The sequence below is a fragment of the Lampetra planeri genome, chromosome 56 (genome assembly GCF_965212315.1).
Source record: "Lampetra planeri chromosome 56, kcLamPlan1.2.h2, whole genome shotgun sequence".
NCBI lineage: Eukaryota > Metazoa > Chordata > Hyperoartia > Petromyzontiformes > Petromyzontidae > Lampetra > Lampetra planeri.
Genome location: NC_136162.1, coordinates 3926285 through 3948293, shown reverse-complemented (window position 1 = coordinate 3948293; position 22009 = coordinate 3926285). Strand labels below are relative to the sequence as shown.

The 22009-nt window shown below is 48.5% G+C and overlaps 1 protein-coding gene across 4 annotated transcripts in view; it reads left to right on the top strand.

The window, feature by feature from the left end:
- Positions 1-22009, top strand: part of LOC144735705 (sodium/potassium-transporting ATPase subunit beta-3-like) — a 39835-nt gene that overhangs the window by 3849 nt on the left and 13977 nt on the right. The window contains exons 1-3 of one of the 4 annotated variants that reach the window (XM_078618192.1): positions 9617-9850; positions 9976-10123; positions 19350-19478. In XM_078618192.1, the coding sequence (XP_078474318.1) occupies positions 10018-10123; positions 19350-19478 (235 nt within the window). In that variant the 5' untranslated portion in view covers positions 9617-9850; positions 9976-10017. Of the gene's footprint in view, positions 1-9616; positions 9851-9975; positions 10124-15907; positions 16996-19349; positions 19479-22009 lie in introns of those variants that run through there. The other 3 variants (XM_078618189.1, XM_078618190.1, XM_078618193.1) reach the window with 3 other exon arrangements.

Genomic DNA, 22009 nt, shown 5'->3' with positions numbered 1-22009 from the left:
TTGTAGCACCTGCACGTCGGTTAGTTTCGGAACTTCCCCGTAGCAATGTATACATGGCTATAGATGTGATCGGGTTGATGGTCCGGCACTCACTGAGTCACTCCAGGAACTCACTCATCAAGGATCTATGGCTTCTTTATCACGCTCTTATCTCAGATACCACAGTTGCTGTTTCCACAAACTTCACTCCCTGATTCCTCCACCCGCGTTGAGCACTCGGTCTGCCAGACCGACCGCTTCGTCCCACCCATGCTGTGTTCACCCACCACACTGCAGGTAACAACAACACAAAGACAAAGATCTCCCGCATAGCCTTAACAGACTGTTGGGGCAAGTGCTGTTTAGCGAGTAGCACTTATGAAGGCTGGCACGGTACACGAGAGGGTGGGTGGCCAGCATCACGCCCGACCGCCTTTGTCTCCAAAGTGGTGCTGTTTGCACACCGCACCAGGTACTCATTTGAGGCTCAGTCTACCTAGGGGAGGCCCAGGAGCAGTTCAAATAATTGTCACTGCTGTTGGCCGTGAGCGGGAATTGAACTTGGGTCGCCGGGTTTGTAGCGCAAGTGCGATAACCGGCACGCTACCGCTCCCCCCACTCAGGGGCCGCACTAAAGGCCACCAGGCCACCAGTGGCATTGTAGAACACTAGTCTAGACAGTGTTTTAACGTACTCTTCCACGCTGATCGGACCTCTTTGAAGGGGTCAATAAACCACACTTTCAGAATCAGAATATTTATTTATACAGGAGGAATCCGATAAGCTATAAATCTCTTTTTTTACACATGTCCAGTCGAATGATAGGAGTGCAAAGTGCAAGAAAGGTAAACGAATCACCTAAACACGTACAAATACAACTTAACCATACCCCGACACACGTGAACCTGCATATCAACTAACTGCGGTGCACCAAATTTCGATTTAAAGCTTTCGTGACTGCAGGGATTCATCTTCTTGGTTCTTTCGGTAAAGTCACGTAGAAGGGAAATAATAAAAAAAAGAAAACATAATAAAATAATATAATAATGTTATATCATATATTTTAATATAATTATTTTATTATGTTTTATATTTTAATTATTTCCCTTCTACGTGACTTTCCCGAAATAACCAAAAAGATGTGGTGCACCAATTTCGACAGCTGGGTGGACAGAAGCAGACAGCTTCAAGAATCTTGCCCCATCATGTCAACAACCGCGCCGGGGCATTGAATCGAACCGGCCAGCCTCTTGCACTGCAAGCTGCAGCGGTGCCGCTGTAACTGTTACGCCACCGTGACAGGGTCCCCCTCTGCACAAACGCAGCTTTAATGGAACGGCCGTTCTCGAGTTAAGCCCGTTGTTCGCAATGGCCACTGGGTTGGCATGATCAGGACAATGTGAAACCGTACTCCGTCGCCGCATTGACAACATATGTTCTGTAATGAATGCTCCGCTCTGTTTAAAAATAATTTGCCAGCCCGATGTACAGTGCTGCCTCGTGTTCAGCAGGAGCAGCCGTTCGGCCCATCACAGCCACGGTGCCATCATTTTATTTTCATCCTTCCCTTTGAAAACGTGGAACGAGTCTTGTGTTGCCAAGTTGGTGTCGGGTACCGTCTCAAAGCGAACCGGCAGCCCGTGTCCAGTTCCAGGTTTGTGTTGTTTGACTCAGGTGAGAAGAACTCGATAGACCAGGAAAGGAGTCTCATTTGCAAGAGTTACCCTGGGACCATTTAGTATGCCAATAGGTGGCAATGCCAATGGACTAATTTCGTGGGCAATTTTCGAATTTGGTAATAAATATTTGTTTTAGGGTAATTACGTTCTTTGGAGGTCAGCCCTGGTAAAGTAAGATTTTTTTTTTGCCAGCAAACCAGTGCTCGTGGAAGACGGAAAATATTGAAAGGGATGGGGCACTTGCCAAAAGTGGCCCAAATTTGTTCATCTGAAAGGAGGCTTAGTGGTCTATGCCAAAACACAAGGCCATCATGGCTGAGATTTTGGATTTAAATCACATGCGTCCATCAACTATGATCAATCCACTGATGTTTGACAGTCTCCACAAGCCATCTCCATCTCTCATGGTCATATGATGTAATAATCCATCTAGTATCTCACACACCAGTTTAATTTAATCTCATCTTCATGTGATCACCAGAGATTTAAAAAGGTTGTCAAATCCGGTGAGAGACTGGTCTCAACCCAGCCAGAATGTAGTGAGCATTCGGCAAATAAACACAGATATAATCATTCTATCTGCAGAGCAGAATGAAATATCATTTATGGCGTGGTTAAGTTAGATTCTTGCGGGATATCAATCGGAAGCCTGTGGCAGAGGAGGCCAGCGTCTTGACCCTCCGAACTACGAACCCAAATCTTCACTTGACCACAAGCCACGTGTGGGGTGTTCACATGGCTGTGTGTCTGTGTTGTCTCTCTCTGCTTGTGTGTCTGTCTGTGTGTTTCCGTGTCTGTGTTTTGTCTCTCTCTCAAATTGAGTTCTACCTGATGACGGTTACTTGTGTTGCAATCGAAACGTCGTACTATATTATCTAATTTCTTTTTTTTTCTACGTGACTTTACCGAAAGAACCAAATAGTAATTCCTGCAGTCACGAAAGCTTCAAATATCGTTTGGCTGTGAGGTTTTGAATTTTAGAAATAAATCTGCAGGAGAACCTCTGGGTTATCCATGCATCGTTACGTTGCCAGGGTCGAGTGCCCCGGGGTTCGCAGATTGATCCTCTTACAATTAAAGTTTTACAGAGAAGTTACAAATCTACTGCGTTCGATGGACAAGTTATGGACAAGTTCTATGGACACGTGACAAATCTGCTGAGTCTCTGTCGAGCCTCGCTTGAACTCCCCGGCAGCCACAGGCGGATCACGAGCCGCGGTTTGGTGGTGTTGCTTCAAGGTCGTGGCACCGTGTAAATGTGTGCGGCGACCACTTGAGGTCATCCGAATTGATCCCAAATGAAAGCACAAAATATAAAGTGAACAGATTCGATGCTCATGGAGTCCTTACCAAATTTGAAAGTTTACGGACACATTGGTGAAATGCATAACAATCGTCGCCAGCAAATCGTCACCGATTGACGCAAACATTTATATTGTTAACAAAAAGAAACAATTGAACGAAATTTGGACCAATGTTATCGATGCTCCCCCTGCCCCCCCGACGGGAAAATAGGATGGCAACTACCAATTATATCGCACGCAGAAGTGGCATGACCACTCTGGGTTGAGTGCTTTTGTGGTCCAATGATTGTTCATCAAACGCGCTTTTCAACAGACTCTGTTTCACTGCCTGGACGCCGCTCAATCACTGTTCTGCCGATGCCGTGCCGAGTTGCCACTGATGCTCAAAGTAAATGCGTTGCCAGCAACAATTGCTGTAGCATAGCCCTCGAGCACAACCAGTGCCGGATTAGCCTCGTAGCAAAAGTAGCTGCATATGTAGCTACGGGCCCCGCACTTTCAAGGGCCCCGCGCTAAATGCGTTCAAGCTATCAATTCCGGTTCAGTGATTCTGCACTTGCTCTATTACTATAGTGCTATACCACCTTCACATTTTACGTACGACTGGGTGTTTAAGGTTAGCGATTTGTCCTATTATCTGGCTGTATATCAAAAAAGACAATTACTTTACTATGAATCCGGCACTGCGCACACCCGTGTTAATAGTTAACGGTAGACAGACACCGAGTGGCGTCATACCCAGGCCTTCATTTCAGCAACAGTCTGCCCGGGGTCTGTGACCCCGGAAATGTATTTCCGCGCCCGGCACACCGCATCCAGGATACCTCCCCCGCTATTGGCTGCGGGCCACTGGGCATGCGTCTGATCCCAGTCTACTAGGCGACCCGGAAAATATTCGGTGAGAAATTAGACCCGTTCGGAAATAGTCGAGTGATACCAATGTCGCTGTGGCGAGATGAGGGGGTTGGGGGGGGGCTTTAGAAGAGAACATTTAAATATCGTACTGTACCGTGGTGTCTCTTTTCGGATCGTACCCCAGGGTGATGACACGAGGCGTTGCTGTCTGCAGGAGATTTTGTTGTGGAAAGTGCCTCACTCTGCTAAGACGTCAACAGCAAGATTTACATATAATTGCAGGAAATTATCGTAAAGGCGGTTGATAGAATACCGCGATTAGGCGTTCAGTTTCTAGAATGAAGGGGTATATATTTTATTTTACTTGATCTCATCGTCGGAATTTGCCAAATTCAAGTAAATTGCACAGTTGGCATTACACATAGCAATCATTGCCCCCCCCCACCCCTCCGTACTCGTAGACTAATGCACGTTTGCAGGCCAGTTTCTGAGTCACCTTCATGATGCACAGAGGCAGCTGCCACGGGGGGTGCCCTTTATTTCAAATGATGTACATCAGATGAGCTAAAAGTCACATATCGCGTGTAAAGGAGCCTGAGACGCTCCGGTGTAAAGGGCGCTGTTATTTTAACAAGCCGGAAAAATATATACAATTATAATATCCCTTGACCACCGCTGGCTCAGTGGACGGGACATTGTGGAACTTAAACTGTCAACTATTTTTATTTTACCAAGTAAGGCCCGCTGAGCTATATAGCTCTTTGACAAAAGCCACCTGGGCACAGTTAATAGCTCAACAAAGTGGCTTATCACGTGCAAATTTACAGCAGCCACATAATCTAAAGGCATCTTTTATTTTAAAAAATGTGGAGGGAAAAAAACCGGAGGACCCGGAGAAAAATCCACACGACCACGGGGCACGCGAAAGAGAGAGAGACACGCAAACTCCAAATGTACAACAGGCCTCAGGGTCGGGATCGAACCCACGACCTCCTGTATACCAGGCGAGGCAGTTAACATCTCATAGCCACCCCGGTGCCCCCTTAGCTCGGAGTGGCACGCTGGGGGGGGGGGGGCCTGAGGAATGTGGCCGAGACATGTGACATTTTCACGCTCGATGCGATCGCCTTATTTGGCCGAGAGCGCGCAGGCCACAGGTAAAATTAGGTCTGGGAGGTGGTGGCACGCTTCACTCGGTGGGGCACCACATCTCGCGGCTTGGATTTTTCAAATGCTTGCCGGGATCGCTTTTAATGAAGGTGGCACTTTCAATAAAGTGCGACGCGGACGTTATTAATAGATGTGCTGCTACCTCGTGGAGAGTCGATAACGGCACTTGTTTGCATAACACGAGCTCGGTTTCTTGTGGTTGGGCTGTATAGCTCTGCAATGTGTGTCTCAAACGTTGGAGGAAGAGGCGGACAGGACTAAGGGACAGACGTGAAGAAGGTGACAGCGATGACGGAGATTGTGATAATGATATTGATGAAGTTGAATAGTATCTTGTACTAGTAGGAACCTCCTGGTTACACCAGCCCACAGGGGATTATTGTGTCCGTCGTGCAGGGAGGGGCTGGGTGGGGAGGGAGGGGCTGGGTGGGGAGGGGAGGGTGGGCTGGGTGGGAAGGGGAGGGTGGGGAGGGGCTGGGTGGGGAGGGTGGGGAGGGGCTGGGTGGGGACGGTGGGGAGTGGCTGGGTGGGGAGGGTGGGGGTGGGAGGGGTGGGGCTGGGTGGGGCTGGTCACCCCGTGGTGCCCTTATAAAACTCAACGTTTAACACTCAAACATCCACACGGAGAGATTCAATAATCCACTCGCTGTAGGTCGCTTGGATTTGGTGTTGGCGGATCATCAGCAGCAGCGGAAGTAGCAACAGCATCTGTTTGTGACCCAGTTGAGATCATCAACTCGATGCACTTGAGAACCCAGCTTATTCACAGATGGCCAGAACCTGGATTCAAGGCAAGACCTCAGTCATGCCGGCTCAGTTATCTGACCTCTGATCCACCCGGTCACCTCGATTGCTTTATGGTAACATTTAGCATATTGTACTCTAAACCATATTGTACTAGTAACCATGCCTGTCTGTGCTAACAATTAATGAATCTCAGCACAGTACATAGTCACATATCCAAACATAATGTATCCTCGTTGACCAACTAAGATTTCACTTTTTCGTTAAATGTCCACCACAAATCCAACCATTCCCACATAATTGAATGCATTCTTAATACCGCTAACTTCTAAAGGACTGTACTTCAAAATTTAAGTTGAAAGCAGCTTGCGCATTATTTTTGAGCAGTAACCAACTCACGCATATTTCCATAGATGGCCGCATATCCGAACTTTCCACACATCCGCCTATAACTTCCGTCCACAGCGAGTCGGATGTGCGACTTTGTACGTGCTATATGTTGAACTTCTTTCGCACCGTACGTAACCAACCATGCTAATCGGAGGTGCCGTACCACCCGAGTTAAACGACGTCAAATTCGAACGTTACGCTAATCGCGTGCTAATTGACGAGACGGAAGAGCGTGATTGGTGAAAGGACGCCTCCGTTTTTTTTCTTTTTGCTGGTTCATTTTCCCTTTCATTCACATTTTGGCCGGACAACCGTGCACAGACTTGGCCTTTCGGGCGGCCCCCTTTTCCCCTCCGCGCGATGCGCGCACACGTACGCAGCCCTGACAGGTTCCCACGGTGCCGGCCAACGCTTTGCGCTGGAAGTGGCCACCGACGGGGATAGGAGCACATCTCAAAGCATTTGGACCAGCGGAGAAGTAAAAAGGGGCCCTTCCCTGCTCATTGGAAACCCAACGGCGGCACCTGAGACCCCCTCTCGGAGGACATTTGCGGAGCCGGCAACGCGTGAATTGATTGCGCATTTGGCACCCGGATTAAATTCCCCATTATCTAACCCGCTCACATCAATGGGTTCACAAAAGAAGAAAGTTCATGTAGCGGTGCACTGCCAAGCACGCTAATAGATTTATTGGTTCCTCCGTTCCTCTCCAGAACGGGGGGGGGGGGGGGGGGGGCTGCGTTGCAATTGTTAGCAAGCGCAGGACTTGCTCGATCTCCCGGCGTGGCAGGAGAAAAATGGGCGTGCCTCTTAAACCCCCCCGCCTGACCCCTGACCCTCCCCTCCTCCCACCACCATCGTCCCTGCGCACACAGCAGGATAAATGGGTACACCAAGGTTCAGTCGATCGGCAGATCGCGTGTGGGTTGGTGCGGTGTAAAGTACCGCGACCTCAGTAGTAATAGGTTTTTACCCTTTCAACTGGTACAAAAACTGACACCTTTTTTGAGTTGTACGCCTTTTGGCGTCATCTGGTCCAACACCAATGGAGACTAGGCTCTAAGAAAAGCTGTCTCGGGTGTGGACCAATCAACTTCAAGGACAGTGCATATCATTATCATTATCAGAGTTGTTTCTTTTTGTTTGCATTTTGACTGCTTGTGCTGTGGTTATTGCAAACATGATGCCTTGTATAAAGGTGTCAGTTTTTGTACCAGTTGAAAGGGTAAAAACCTATTACTATATTTTGCCACTGGTAAAGGAGATGTCTCATAGTGTACCGCCACCTCCTCCGAGACGTCTGAGCCAGCATGGAAGAGGAGGCCAAATGCCCCCTAGAGGCCCCCTTTAGTGGAGGCTGTTCTGCCAGCAATGCCATGAGCAAGTAATTGCAGGGTTTTACCTTTTTGCTTAAGAGAGAAGCGATGGCCACATAGATCTAATGGCCGGATAGAGCAGTGGTCAGAGCACATGACTAACAGCCAGCAACTTGATTATTCATATATTTCTCAAGTGTCCGTGCAGCACATCATCACCCAGCGGGTGATTAAATTAGGCACTAAATTGTGAGAAGCCAAACGAATATCGTTCCGTCCTGCGAACTTCTTGTCAATCCACTGCTGGATTGAGGGCCTCTGTGCATGTGAGACTGGTTTGATAACAAACGGGAGAACAATCTCAAGAAAGATACACAATGTACGTGGTAACATATTGACCAACCAGCCCAATGCTGAAAAAAAAACACCCCTGCTAATTACTCAATCGGCATTACACATCGCTCTCTGACTCCCTAAAGAACGAGGCAGGAGCCTCCTGAAAAAGTGTCTGGAGACTCACTGGGTAAATGAGCATAGTAATAATAAATAATAATTTAAAATAAAGTAAAGGAAGTCCCAGCATGCATTGCAAGTCAAGCTTTCAGCCTGTGTGCAGAGTATATGCAAGCATGATGCTGTCATCAGGATTTCCTGTTGTGCTTCTGTTGTGTAAACGTATTTGTGTTACGAACACTATCAATTTATTTTTTGTCCTGTGCAGCATTTCCTCTTGGCCGGTAGATTTTCTCATAAGCTCCGGAAATGGTTTGAATATCAGTTATGGTCACAAATTCACGCGTTATGGGTTTTTTTTCACCTCGCGATTTTGTTTTAAATATCACCAAATGTTGTGAATTCGACATTTGCTACACGACCGCTGCATGCCGATTTCACATTCGTACCTTTCTGACAATGCGGCAATCGTTCACACCTCAGGCGTCTCATGTAAAAGTTGGGTCTTGTTCCCACATTTATCTAACATTCACACGTTTAACTAACTGCCAACGACGAATTGCACCTTTAGATGTTATGTTTTATTTAATTCAAATTGGTGTTGTTGATGGTATATTCGTACATAGTCAAATCAGACAGGTGCTGAATATATGGAATGTCTATTAATAATAAGTATTATGCAAAAATATGACGTTATTTTGTTTTTTACAAGGTCACCTTGTTTATTGTAAGCAAACTAAATCATAGCTTCTCGATAATGGGAATGATGGAAACACCTTTGAAACTTCCTCACAGCATACCTCGGTCATTTAAGTGTCTTCCTGTGTAACTCGAGGCTCAGGAAAGGTCAAGGCGAGTCCACTCATAGAATGTGCCGGAACGTTCAGCCAACTCGCTGTGTGTGTGTGAGGTGAGCGAGTGCGTCTGTCTGTATGTGTGTTTAGTTTGTTGTATTTCCCCCGCACCTCCGGTTGGCTACATACGGTGTGAAAGAAGTTCAACGTACATAGACTCACACAGAGACTCATAGACTCACACAGAGACTCACACAGAGACCCATAGACTCACACAGAGACTCACACAGAGACTCATAGACTCACACAGAGACCCATAGACTCACACAGAGACTCACACAGAGACCCATAGACTCACACAGAGACTCACACAGAGACCCATAGACTCACACAGAGACCCATAGACTCACATAGAGACCCACAGACTCGCAAGGAGACCCATAGACTTACACAGAGACCCATAGAGACCCATAGACTCACACATATAGACTCACACAGAGACCCATTGACTCACACAGAGACCTGTAGATTCACAAAGAGACCCATAGACTCACACAGAGACCCATAGACTCACAGAGACCCATAGACTCACACAGAGACCCACAGAGACCCATAGACTCACATCACAAGGGAGAAACACAAACAAATAGACAAAAACAATGTTTGGCCCGCATTACAACGGCTGTGACACGTATGGACCTTAGAATTACATTTCCCCGTACAAAAATACGGGGTAAACCGCATGGGTTGACAGCTATGGCTACTCGAATATGCAAAGTCGTGTACACAATGGTGACAGTACCCGTGATGTACCTTTAAAGTTTGTAGTTTTTTAAAAAAAACTTTTCCCGCCCTTTTTGTTTCCCCGTTCCCATTCATTGCAGTGGTTTAACCCAGTGAGAGGGGGGGGGGTTATCGAAGTTGCAGTTCTAACTTCAACAAATGCACTGCTAAAGAAGTTAAACGTAGTATTACACGATACATAAATGCACAGCTCTTTTGAGCATTGACGGATCCGATTCCGCCAGTGCGTTACCATTTATGGAATCGAGAATCGAGACGGTATCCAGACTTGTTCGCTATGGTGGAATCGAATCGATTATGGATCGTGACCACTTAAAATCGATTCGTCGTCGCCTACCGCCCCCCACCCACTCCCACTCTCCGTAACTTCATTTAAATAACTCGCAACTTGGCAACCGCATTCGCTCAAAGTTCTGCCGTTCATTCATTCATTCATAGAACTCATTCGCCACGTGACTCGTTCGTTTATTCGTTCGTCCGTCGTCAGAACGGGGAGGAGGAGGAGGAAGGCGACGAGGAGGAGGAGGAGATGGAGCCCGTAAAGAGGACGTGGGGAGACCGCCTCAAGGGGCTGCGACATTTCTTCTACAACCCGCACACCGGGGAGGTGGTGGGGCGCACCCCCAAGAGCTGGGGTGAGTGGGGGGGGGGGGTAGAGAGTGGTGGGGGGGGGGGGGTAGAGAGTGGTGGGGGGGGGGGTAGAGAGTGGTGGGGGGGGGTTAGACGGGGGGGGGGGGTGGTAAGGGGGGGGCTAGAGAGTGGTGGGGGGGGGCTAGAGAGTGGTGGGGGGGGGGCTAGAGAATAGTGGGGGTGAGACGGGGGGGGTGGTGGGGGGGGGGCTCGAGAGTGGTGGGGTGAGACGGGGGGGGTGGGGGGGCTAGAGAGTGGTGGGGGGGGGCTAGAGAATAGTGGGGGTAAGACGGGGGGGGTGGTGGGGGGGGGCTCGAGAGTGGTGGGGTGAGACGGGGGGGGGGGTGGGGGGGCTAGAGAGTGGTGGGGGGGGCTAGAGAGTGGTGGGGTGAGACGGGGGGCGGGGCTAGAGAGTGGTGGGGGGGCTAGAGAGTGGTGGGGGGGGCTAGAGAGTGGTGGGGGGGGGGCTAGAGAGTGGTGGGGGGGGGGCTAGAAAGTGGTGGGGTGAGACGGGGGGGGGGGGCTAGAGAGTGGTGGGGGGGGGGCTAGAGTGGTGGGGTGAGACGGGGGGCGGGGCTAGAGAGTGGTGGGGTGAGACGGGGGGGGGGGCTAGAGAGTGGTGGGGGGGGCTAGAGAGTGGTGGGGTGAGACGGGGGGCGGGGCTAGAGAGTGGTGGGGGGGCTAGAGAGTGGTGGGGGGGGCTAGAGAGTGGTGGGGGGGGGGGCTAGAGAGTGGTGGGGGGGGGGGGCTAGAAAGTGGTGGGGTGAGACGGGGGGGGGGGCTAGAGAGTGGTGGGGGGGGGGCTAGAGAGTGGTGGGGGGGGGCTAGAGTGGTGGGGTGAGACGGGGGGGGGCTAGAGAGTGGTGGGAGGGGCTAGAGAGTGGTGGGGGGGGCTAGAGAGTGGTGGGGTGAGAGAGTGATGGGGGTGATGGGGGTGAGGGAGTGATGGGAGTGAGAGAGTGATGGGGGTGAGACGGTGGGGGGGAGCTAGAGAGTGGTGGGGGGCGGGCTAGAGAGTGGTGGGGTGAGAGAGTGATGGGGGTGATGGGGGTGAGGGAGTGATGGGAGTGAGAGAGTGATGGGGGTGAGACGGTGGGGGGGAGCTAGAGAGTGGTGGGGGGCGGGCTAGAGAGTGGTGGGGGGCTAGAGAGTGGTAGGGGGGGCTAGAAAGTGATGGGAGTGAGAGAGTGATGGGGGTGATGGGGGTGAGGGAGTGATGGGTGTGGGAGAGTGATGGGTGTGGGAGAGTGATGGGGGTGAGAGAGTGATGGGGGTGAGGGAGTGAGAAAGTGATTGGGGTTTGGTGTTGGCCCGGCAAGTTACTTCACGTGTTGAAGTGACATTAATAGGGGCTTGCTAACAGCACTTTTTACAACAGCTCTGTGTGAGAGTGTGTTGTGTGCTCGTTTCTTATCTTGACTGCTCCACGGGAACAAGCAATTAAGTCTCATTTAATCAAACTTTCCACCTTACGTTCGTGTTGACACGCTGCATGATGCTCGATATTTGCTACATTACAAGGCACACTTTTTTTCTATTTTAATGCAATTATTTGTGGGAAGCACCTTAGAATGTAGTCGGTGTGTGTATGTTACCAGATTAGTATAACTTAATACTGGTAGGAACCTCCTGGGTACACCAGCCCACAGGGGATTATTGTGTCCGTCGTGCAGGGAGGGGCTGGGTGGGAGGGAGGGGCTGGGTGGGGAGGGTTGGGCTGGGTGGGGAGGGTTGGGCTGGGTGGGGGGTGGGACGGGTGGGGCTGGGTGGGGAGGAGCTGGTCACCCCGTGGTGCCCTTATAAAACTCAACGTTTAACCTACTCACGCCGGCTTGTGCCCGCCCTCACAGTCGGGCATATTTGCGGAATACACCACGCCGCCGTTGACCCTGGCCATTGACCGAGCAACCCAACGTTCCTACCAGCTCCCTCCGCAGGAATGTGTTTGGCGCCAGGCACGTGGTTTGGGTGCGTGTTATTTTCTGAAGCCTTGAGAAGTTGCTTGGAATATGCTAATTTATTTTAATGACGAAAAAATTTAGCATATAAATTATTTGTTTTTGTCATAGACCTTTTACAACTCGCTTACCGCTTTGCAATGCCGCAATAGCTCTGACGCCTCTGTGCCTCACGAAGAGAACGTATCGTTCAAGATTTAAGAACATTTGTTTAGCTGAGCCTTTGGACATAGAAAAAACATCTGAGCAGAAACCCCTGCTGGTGTAATAGATGGCAATTTTCTAAGTCGCTTCGCAGCATGATGGCGAAAAAAAGGCTCATCTATGGGGAGCAGTGGGCCCAGTTTGTTTATTTACTGTCCTTCGGGTTTCTCTTGAAATACGGCATCAAAAATATTGGTGGTAATCAGTAGCAGATGGGGGTCCGTTTTGGTTTGTGGAACAAAACCCAAATGAATCGGTCGCACTTGCCACTCAGGCTAATGTCTCCCTTTTGGGTTCAACTACACTGGCCATGGGACATAGAAGGTACATCCTTTTTATATTAGTATCACCAATTATATCTCAGTTGTGGGTAGCATAGGGAATTGCAGCAAAACCCATTGTTGTTTTGTACGTCTATGCTCCCTCGGCTATGCTCTCCACGTTCACCAAGCCATTTCCTGCCAGCATGGTGAACTGTGGCCTAATAACCCACGTGACCCGCACGGAGAGGGGAGGCACTCCCTTTGTCAGTGCATAGACAAAGGGATTTACTTTTACATATATATATAATCCCAGCTGATTTGGAGTCATTTCATGGAATTATCGGAACAATCGTAGCATCACACCTGATGGTCATCCAGTGTGGTTAAGAGATCATTCCATCTCCACAGTTTCCATCCCCATGCTTCATCTGTCCACATTTGCAGTTTCGGCTATGCCAAGATGCACCGTTTGGCCAAATTTAGCTGCTGCACAATAATAAACACATTCCTGCGGAGGGAGCTGGTAGGAACGTTGGGTTGCTCGGTCAATGGCCAGGGTCAACGGCGGCGTGGCGTATTCCGCAAATATGCCCGACTGTGAGGGCGGTCACAAGCCAGCGTGAGTAGGTTAAACGTTGAGTTTTATAAGGGCACCACGGGGTGACCAGCCCCTCCCCTCCCCACCCAGCCCCACCCCTCCCACCTCCCACCCTACCCACCCACCCAGCCCCTCCCCACCCTCCCCACCCAGCCCCTCCCCACCCAGCTCCTCCCCACCCTCCCCACCCAGCCCCTCCCCACCCTCCCCTCTCCACCCAGCCCCACCCCTCCCATTTTTGGATGCACGGCGGACGGACAGACGGACACAATAATCCCCTGTAGGCTGGTGTAACCAGGATGTTCCTACCAGTATAATTTCATGTATGTAGCAGCTTTTCATCAAGGATCTCAAAGCGATGTACAGGACACAGCAGCAGCACACACTGAGCATGAACATAATTTTATCATAAATACATTTTAACAATCCATTTCCTAAATTAACTAAAAGTTTAATAAGCGGAAGCGTATAAATAGGTTTTAAGGTGCATTTTTAAAATGTCCACAATCTCAGAGATCCCTGATATCTTGTGGAAGAGCATTCCAGAGCCTGGGGGCTACGCGGGGAAAAATCCGGTCACCTATAGACCGAAACCTCGCCCAGGAATGCAGAGAAGATCTGCATCCCCCAGATCTTCTGGACCTTGAGGGGGGCATATGGGTGAGGCATGTCAGTGATGTAGGCTTGGGCAAAATGGTTCACTGCTGATGTGTTCACACAGCCAAGCAGCCAGATATCACAGTGGATCATTGGCACGTGAAAGATATTGGACTATGGAGATGATGCAGAAGTTGTTTGCGAAGATCTTGTTCGGCGAGCGGTTTACAGCCGTTATCAATTGCAGGCACTGGGGGCTGGATACTAATGCCCCCCTAAAGGAAGAGTTTACTAACAAGAAAAAACGAGCTCTTGTCGAATGTATAAAGCCGTCTCTGTGTCTCCTCACTTGTCTGACCACAGGGGTCAAAGGGAAGTGAGAATGTGTGGTAAGTAGAGGGCATTGTGTGTTCGGGCAGTAATGTACAAATCACTGGGAGTTCTTGAGAAGGTCAAGATTGCATATATGGTGTTACCAGGGTGAGCTTTTAATGGAACACTTAAATTACTCTCATAGAAGGTGGTTCAGCAACAGATTGAGCAGCTTGCAATCAGAAGGTTGTGAGTTCAAATCCTGGCAGGGGTTTTACTCAGCCTATCACTCCGGGGTACTTAAAGTGGATAAAACTTCGTGGTGAAGTCAACTGTGGCTGTTCTAGACTCGCCCCCGACAAAAGAATGACAAGTTCCCATGGCTGTAAATGGGATGAACACCACTTCAATGCTCATTTAAACAGGAAATACATTTGATTTAACTTTTTTTTTAGGTCAGAGAGGTCAATTGTAATATCAAAGCTTGGTCATTTGAGGAGGCAGGAGCAATGTATGTTGATTAATGGACGCTTCACTTGCAAGGCATCCAGAAAATAAACCTTCGAGCCTTTTGAATAAAGGCTCATCCAAAAAATAAGACGGTAAATTCATTGCACTCTAGGCGATAAGCAACTTGGAAGTTCAGAAACAAATGTGGCAAGAAAGCAACTTGAGAAATGATGAGAAAGAGGAGGTTTGTTTGTGATGGGTGGGACACGTGTGCAGGACGGAGGCGGAAAGCGTGACGTTTTAGTGGCACCCAGAAAGTCGGCGACCAAGGGGGGAAGGCCTAAAGCCAGATGGTGGAACGCCGTGCGAGGAGACGATTGCAGGGAGGGTGTCAAATTCCCGACAGCTGAGGATGGGGTCTAGCGAAGGGGAACGTCGGGTGCTTACTTCAACTGTATTTGGCCACGATGACCTCTTGACCTTGACCCATGTTCTTTTAAATGGTGTCGTTTTTTATATATAGTACTGGTAGGAACCTCCTGGTTACACCAGCCCATAGGGGATTATTGTGTCCATCCGTCCGTCGTGCATCCAAAAATGAGAGGGGTGGGGCTGGGTGGAGAGGGGAGGGTGGGGAGGGGCTGGGTGGGGCTGGGTGGGGGTGGGAGGGGTGGGGCTGGGTGGGGAGGGGCTGGTCACCCCGTGGTGCCCTTATAAAACTCAACATTTAACCTACTCACGCCGGCTTGTGCCCGCCCTCACAGTCGGGCATATTTGCGGAATGCACCACGCCGCCGTTGACCCTGGCCATTGACCGAGCAACCCAACGTTCCTACCAGCTCCCTCCGCAGGAATGTGTTTAAGTTCAGTTGACATTAACAACCTGACACAATCCTTGTATCTCAGATGTGCCGGTCCAATTGCTGTGATATGGGAACAACGCTGTAATATCAGGTGGGGAGCGGGGGGGGGTGGATGGGGCTTAACCCTCTCCACAGCCCCCATGCCCCCCTCACTGCAGAAGGCAGCCCTCCTAAATTCTTAAAATCAAGCCGTTAACCGTGCCGTGCTCCTCCCGTGACTTTTTGTACTTATACCTTTGAACAAAGTCGCACCAGAGGCTGATACAGGGATCAGCTTCCGCAACATTTATGAAAAATCCTAAATTCCAGTCGTTTTTTTTTTTGTGGCGTTCGTAGGAAATCGTTTTTTTCTTTGTGGTTCTTTCGGTAAAGTCACGTAGAATGGAAATAATAAAATAATAAAAATAAAACATAATAAAATAATTCTCACGACGTTTCGGCCACAACGCAAGCAGCCGTCCTCAGGTGAAGAACAGGTCTGTCGGAAAGACAGCGTCTGACGCTGTCTTTCCGACAGACCTGTATGTTTTATTTTTATTATTTTATTATTTCCCTTCTACGTGACTTTACCGAAAGAACCAAGAAGATGAATCCCTGCAGTCACGAAAGCTTGAAATAGGAATAGTTTTTTTGTTTGCTTAGACGGCAGCATCGTCGCGAGAGCCCTGTTGGTGGTCGTTGGTTCATTGCCGCACTGGCGATCGTTGCAACGGTCAGTGAAGAATTTGTCACGGCTCCCCGCTGTGCACCCGTGGGTCATATGTTCAGGGCTCCAAAATGAAAACAACAACAATAAAAAAAAATACTCTGGCTAAATTGTCCCCACATGCCGGCTAGGGGTGGCTTTCTCCACCGTCAGGAAACAGCTGTAGTTACGATTACTGCGTAGGTTCACCATTGGAACCTCCGAGCTCTCATACTCTGATGGTGCATTGTCTTTGAGTTGTGCGCCTTTTAGCGTCATCTGGTCCAACACCATGTGAGACTAGGCTCTAAGAAAAGCTGTCTCGGGTGTGTACCAATCAATTTCAAGGACAGTGCATACATTATCAGAGTTGTGTTTTTTGTTTGCATTCTGACCGCAGATATTGTGGGCAATGCAAACATGATTCCTTGTAAAAAAAGGTGTCAGTTTTGTTTCCAGATAAAAGGGTAATACACCAATTATCATACTGCGTAGGTTATTTCTTTTTTGCGGTTATGCTGTGCATCTTTCTGTGTCGTTTTTGGGTTTTGCCGAGTGTTGTCCGGCACGATGTCCGATGTTTCCCCAAGAAGCCCCCAGCAAGTGGAGCGAAACGTCGGAAACATCGCGCCGAACAGCACGCGTTAACGACCCGAAAACTAGACCAAACCAACCGTCAACAAACTAATCTCATCAGATGTCAGAATGAAGTCTGATGAAATATACCGCAGTTGGTTTTTAGCCAAGCTTCTGTACAGGAATCTTGCTACACAGGCAGAGACAACATTGCGTCTGAGGCGGGAGAGAGCGTGAGAGTCCTTTCGCAATCGTGAACGTCATGCAAGCAGTTGTGCACAGTGAAACTGAAAGCTTGCATTGGTTATTTCGGTGTCATGGTGTTGACGGATGGAGGAATTGTTCTAGTCATTTGGAAAATCCTCTAACATGTATGTATGTATGCGTGGGTATTCTCAAAGAACTCCAATTTCCTCCCACATGCCAAACGCTCACTTGTGGAAAGTGGCCACACATATAAATGCTTTTTCCCTCTCGGAAAAATGAGTCTTGAGACTCTTTTGAAACTTGTGGATGCAGTCCCATTGCTGTTATGGCCCTTGTTCTGGTCACCTCTCTGTTTGATCACACATACACACGCGATAGTTAACAGGCACAAAGAGGTCACCGGTGGTCTTGGTGTGAGTCAGAGAGCATGGGCCTGCAGATGCGCTCGCAAGTGTGTTTTCCCTGCCGCGATGCGTTGAAAGAATTCTCATTGAAATGCTAAACACGCCACATGGTTGCAACAGACCATAGACAGCGGGCAGGAAACACAACTTGGAATCGAGAACTTATTCATGAATGGCATTCGGCAAAGTACGCAGAATTTGCTACGGGTCTACGTTGTCTAACAAACTGCGGTGCAGCAACGCCAATTGTTGTACAGTACCGTTGTCCAACATCTATGCTTCTCACCTTTACCAGCCAGTGCTGACCCGTGTAGTGAAGCGAGGAGAAACATCGCTGTGGCCTGTGCAGAAGCCCTCATCCAGCAGTGGATTGACAAAGAGGTGCTGTGCATGTACGTGTAGAAAAAAACTCGCCGTTCCTTCTTGAACGCGAGAAATCTTAAGCGTGTGATCATGCACGTGTGACTGCTGCTCAGAATAGGTCATTGTCCCCTTCCAAATGTAAATGAGCATTGGGGCAGTGCTCAGCGCTATTGACATTCTTGAAGCGGTGATGAAAATTCAACACTCTTAAGACAGGAGAAGAAATAAAACATCCATAGTCCACTCACTGTTGACACCTCCTGGAAGTTATGATGGGCTGAGTTGACCCTCAATTGGGATTGTATCCCACTGTGCTGCCCAGAAAGTTAAAGGTGCAGCCCTGCAATTGCTTGTTCATGCCTCTTCTGGCGTCAGGGACTCGACTAGAGAGCTCATAGAGAGCGTACACTTCCACGCTGGACAGATGTCTAGAAATAGGTGGGAGAGCCCACATTTTACCCCACTACACTCGGCCCTGCCGATACAACTACTGCTGACTGTGGCGCCCCCATTTATGCTGCTGGGTGGACATAGTTGTGGAGGATTTATGGAACTCGCACCGTTGCAACTGCCGCATCGGGAGATGGAATTCAAGCGGAGACCTCTGGAATTCCCAAGTCCCAGTGCTCTTCTAAACCATTACACACCACTGTGGCAGCATCGCTACCTTCCTGTGAATGAAGCATCGTGCTTCAAGCCAGAGTGAGAATGAGAGTGGATGCTGTTGGGGGCTGGGGGGGGGGGCAGTAAGAGCTGCGATTTGCATATTGAACAACGGTTGATTGTGTGATGCTTGGCCCAGTTTGGACACAGAGAGTGCCTATGTCCTAAGGTGGTAACACTGGTCATTGGTTTGCGGCTGAATAAGCACCCAGAGGACATTTCTATGGCGATTATTGCATCGTCAATATTTTTTTTTTAAATCTACTTTTTGGTCATTTACATTTTAGTTTTCATACATTTGTCAAGAATGCATGACCGGATTAAAAAAAGTCAAGTTTGTGATTTTTTTTTACTTTTTCTTCATTTTGCTGAGCGATCCGCGATCTTGACTCGGGCATATTATTTATTTATCCAAGATTACTCCGGTTGATGGTGAAGATGTGAGGGGGCAGCTCTGCACTTGCTTGCTCTCATACCACAGGTGGTGAAAGGGTCTGCACTATTGGGAGTTTTAACGAGTATCTAAACTTGTCATGATATTTTTCGATTTAAAGCTTTCGTGACTGCAGGGATTCATCTTCTTGGTTCTTTCGGTAAAGTCACGTAGAAGGGAAATAATAAAATAATAAAAATTAAACATAATAAAATAATTCTCACGACGTTTCGGCCACAACGCAAGCAGCCGTCCTCAGGTGGAGAGCAGGTCTGTCGAGTAGACAGAGTCTGAAGGACCTGCTCTCCACCTGAGGACGGCTGCTTGCGTTGTGGCCGAAACGTCGTGAGAAGTATTTAATTATGTTTTATTTTTATTATTTTATTATTTCCATTCTACGTGACTTTACCGAAAGAACCAAGAAGATTTATAAACCGGTACGTGGCCTCTCCTCGATCGACTCAACCTTAAGTGAGCGCCTCGGTCTGAGTGCTTAAACATTGGCACCGTGGAGACAGAGATGCGGCCGGGTGCGCGGTGCCGGCTACGCCATCCCCTCGTGCGTCGTGTCCTTCCTTCACAGGTCGCTCGCAACAACACTCTCGTGTAGGCTACGTGGTGGGACCTTTGTGCGTGTGTCTGTGTGCCGTCGCAGGCCAGATCTGCTTGTTCTACTTCGTGTACTTTTCCTTCCTGGGTGCCCTCTTCGCCTTCACCATGTGGGCCTTGGTGATGACGCTGAGCTACGAGTTGCCCAAGTACCAGGACCGGGTCTCGAGCCCTGGTGAGAATTTTGTACCCAATTTTGTGACGTCCAGCAGGAAGCCGCTGGAAGCTATGCGCTTTGAAATCTAAATTTATTTATTTTTTCTTTCTTTAAAACTGTTTTTTTTGCGTTTAGTTTGTTGTCCTTCCCCCTGCACCTCGGTTGACTAGCACGGTTCGCTACGTACGGCGCGAAAGAAGTTCCACATACATCCAAAAAAAGCAATCGTGGCATAATTCAGCATCATGCCCCCCAAAACAAATATTAACACTTGCATCCATCCTAATGCAGTCAAGGTTGCACTTTTAACAAATTCATTAAAAAGTTAGCACCCCCACCTTCTTGACACACACTCTGCAGTGTTCATATACAATGTTGGCCACAGAGCCAGTCGTGAAAATCCCACATTGCTATGGTGGAACACAATATTTTGATTTAAAGCTTTCGTGACTGCAGGGATTCATATTCTTGGTTCTTTCGGTAAAGTCACGTAGAAGGGAAATAATACAATAATATAAATATAAAACAATAAAAATTCTCACGACGTTTCGACTGCAACACAAGCAATCATCATGAGGTGTGAAATCCACAGCAAGAAAATTAGTTTTATGTTTATATTATTATATTATTTCCCTTCTACGTGACTTTACCGAAAAAAACAAGAATATGAACACAATATTGTTTAAGTCTTTTGATTTCTTTACTGATCCCAAAGGTGTCATGATGATGATGATGCGGCGGAGTCAACCCTGGTCAGGATAAAAATTATTCTGCGCTTCTGACCAAAATATATACCGATTGTTGATGTTTGTTTAAATGTACAACCTTGGTCAATCAACTGCTGGATGAGGGTATTCTCATGCCGTGCGGATGCTGATCAGTGTCGGTTGGCGATGACGGGGAGCGTAGCCGTGGGAGCATAGACGTATAATACAACAGTGGCTTTTGTTGGACTGCCCTCTGCTGTGCACCACATAGCACCCCGCAGCCTAACAACAACCCTCGCTGTTACGGTAGTCGCCCATCCAAGCACTCTCCACACGCTCAAGCCTGCTCAGCTTCCGAGATCTGACGAGCTCAGACAGCGTTCCGGATGATTTTGTCACGGCGCGCTGTTCAGTTACAGTACGTTAATGGTGGCTTTCTGAATGATCGTATTAAACGGGGCGCATGCACGGGGTACGAGCGCACGAAAGCGCTTTCACGCTGCGGGGAGCCATGGCGTGCCTTCTCATTGAGAGGGCCTAGACACGGAGGGGATCGCCTGTGAAAGGGAACACACAAATAAATCAGGGCTTGGCTTGGCATGGAGACCCAGCGGAGTCGTGCCTTTAACGTGGGGGGGCACGGGGGACTGCCTCTCCCCACGCTCTTCACTAAGAACCCCGGCGCGGTGCGGCCAGTTTCCAAAGCGAAACAACAAAAAAAAACGGCGCCCTTCTGTTGAATAATGCATGCGGCACCGTTATTTCAACCCATTGCTTTTTTTTTTTCGTTGAATTGACGAGCCCTTTCAAATGCAGGGGGAGGGTTAATTTATCAATTAAATTTTTCGTTCGTTTCGGGAAATCCGCACATAACCGCGAGTGTTTTGTGTTTGAAACAGTAGCACCGTTGTTTATTAAATCGACCACAATTGAAAGGAATATAATTCGCAAGCTGGCAAAAATCACCGCACAGGCATGAAATTACGTAACGCGTGTTTGTCCTCGGAAGTATTGAATTAGCGGCGCAGAAGTCGACGAGCGGCTGTCGGGGCATTAAAAGGCATTTGCACTTTTTAAAATTGTCCCCCGTTACACTGGTTTGTGCCTCCAAGTTCTTGGCAACGTTCCGGTTAATTTGGACATTTTCAATAGATTGGGTCCCAAACAGCGACACAACTTCACATAAAAGTTTAGTTCACTTTGAACCATCTTCACGAGCGTTATTGTGTGTGTGTCCCCCCCCTTTTACTACGAACAGACGGACAGATCAAATGGATAAAGTCCTTCAGCCTTTGTTAAACATTGTTAATAACGGGCAATGACATAAGAATGATTTCTCAACTGAAAGTTAAAATATGAAATCCAAATGCATCGTGGTTATTTTAGCAAGCCTGCAAAAAGGAACCGGAAGCAGTGTTGAGCCGATCGAAGAGCCAAGCGAGCGGCGAGGAATCACAGCGCTCGCCACTCAGCCAGCTTGCTAATAAATCGGTAGTTTTCCTACGCAAACTGTCGGCACGTTCCTACCATCTTAATCACCGTTCTCTGCGCGGCTCACCGAAGAAACCTAACTTTTATTTTTTTCTACTTAATCGCACATTCAGAATATAACCCGACACGGCCAATCAGCAAAAAAAGTGTCACGTTGACAAAAGACAAATAGTTCACTACTTTAGCCCACCGGGCAATTCGCGAATTGCCCGATGATGCTGGATGTAATTACCAGCGAAACGTCGTACTCAAAAATCGTAAATGTTGTGGATTCACTCTTCAACACACCGGTGAGCTAAAGTAGTGAACTATTTTGTCTCTTGTCAACGTGACACTTTTTTTGCTGATTGG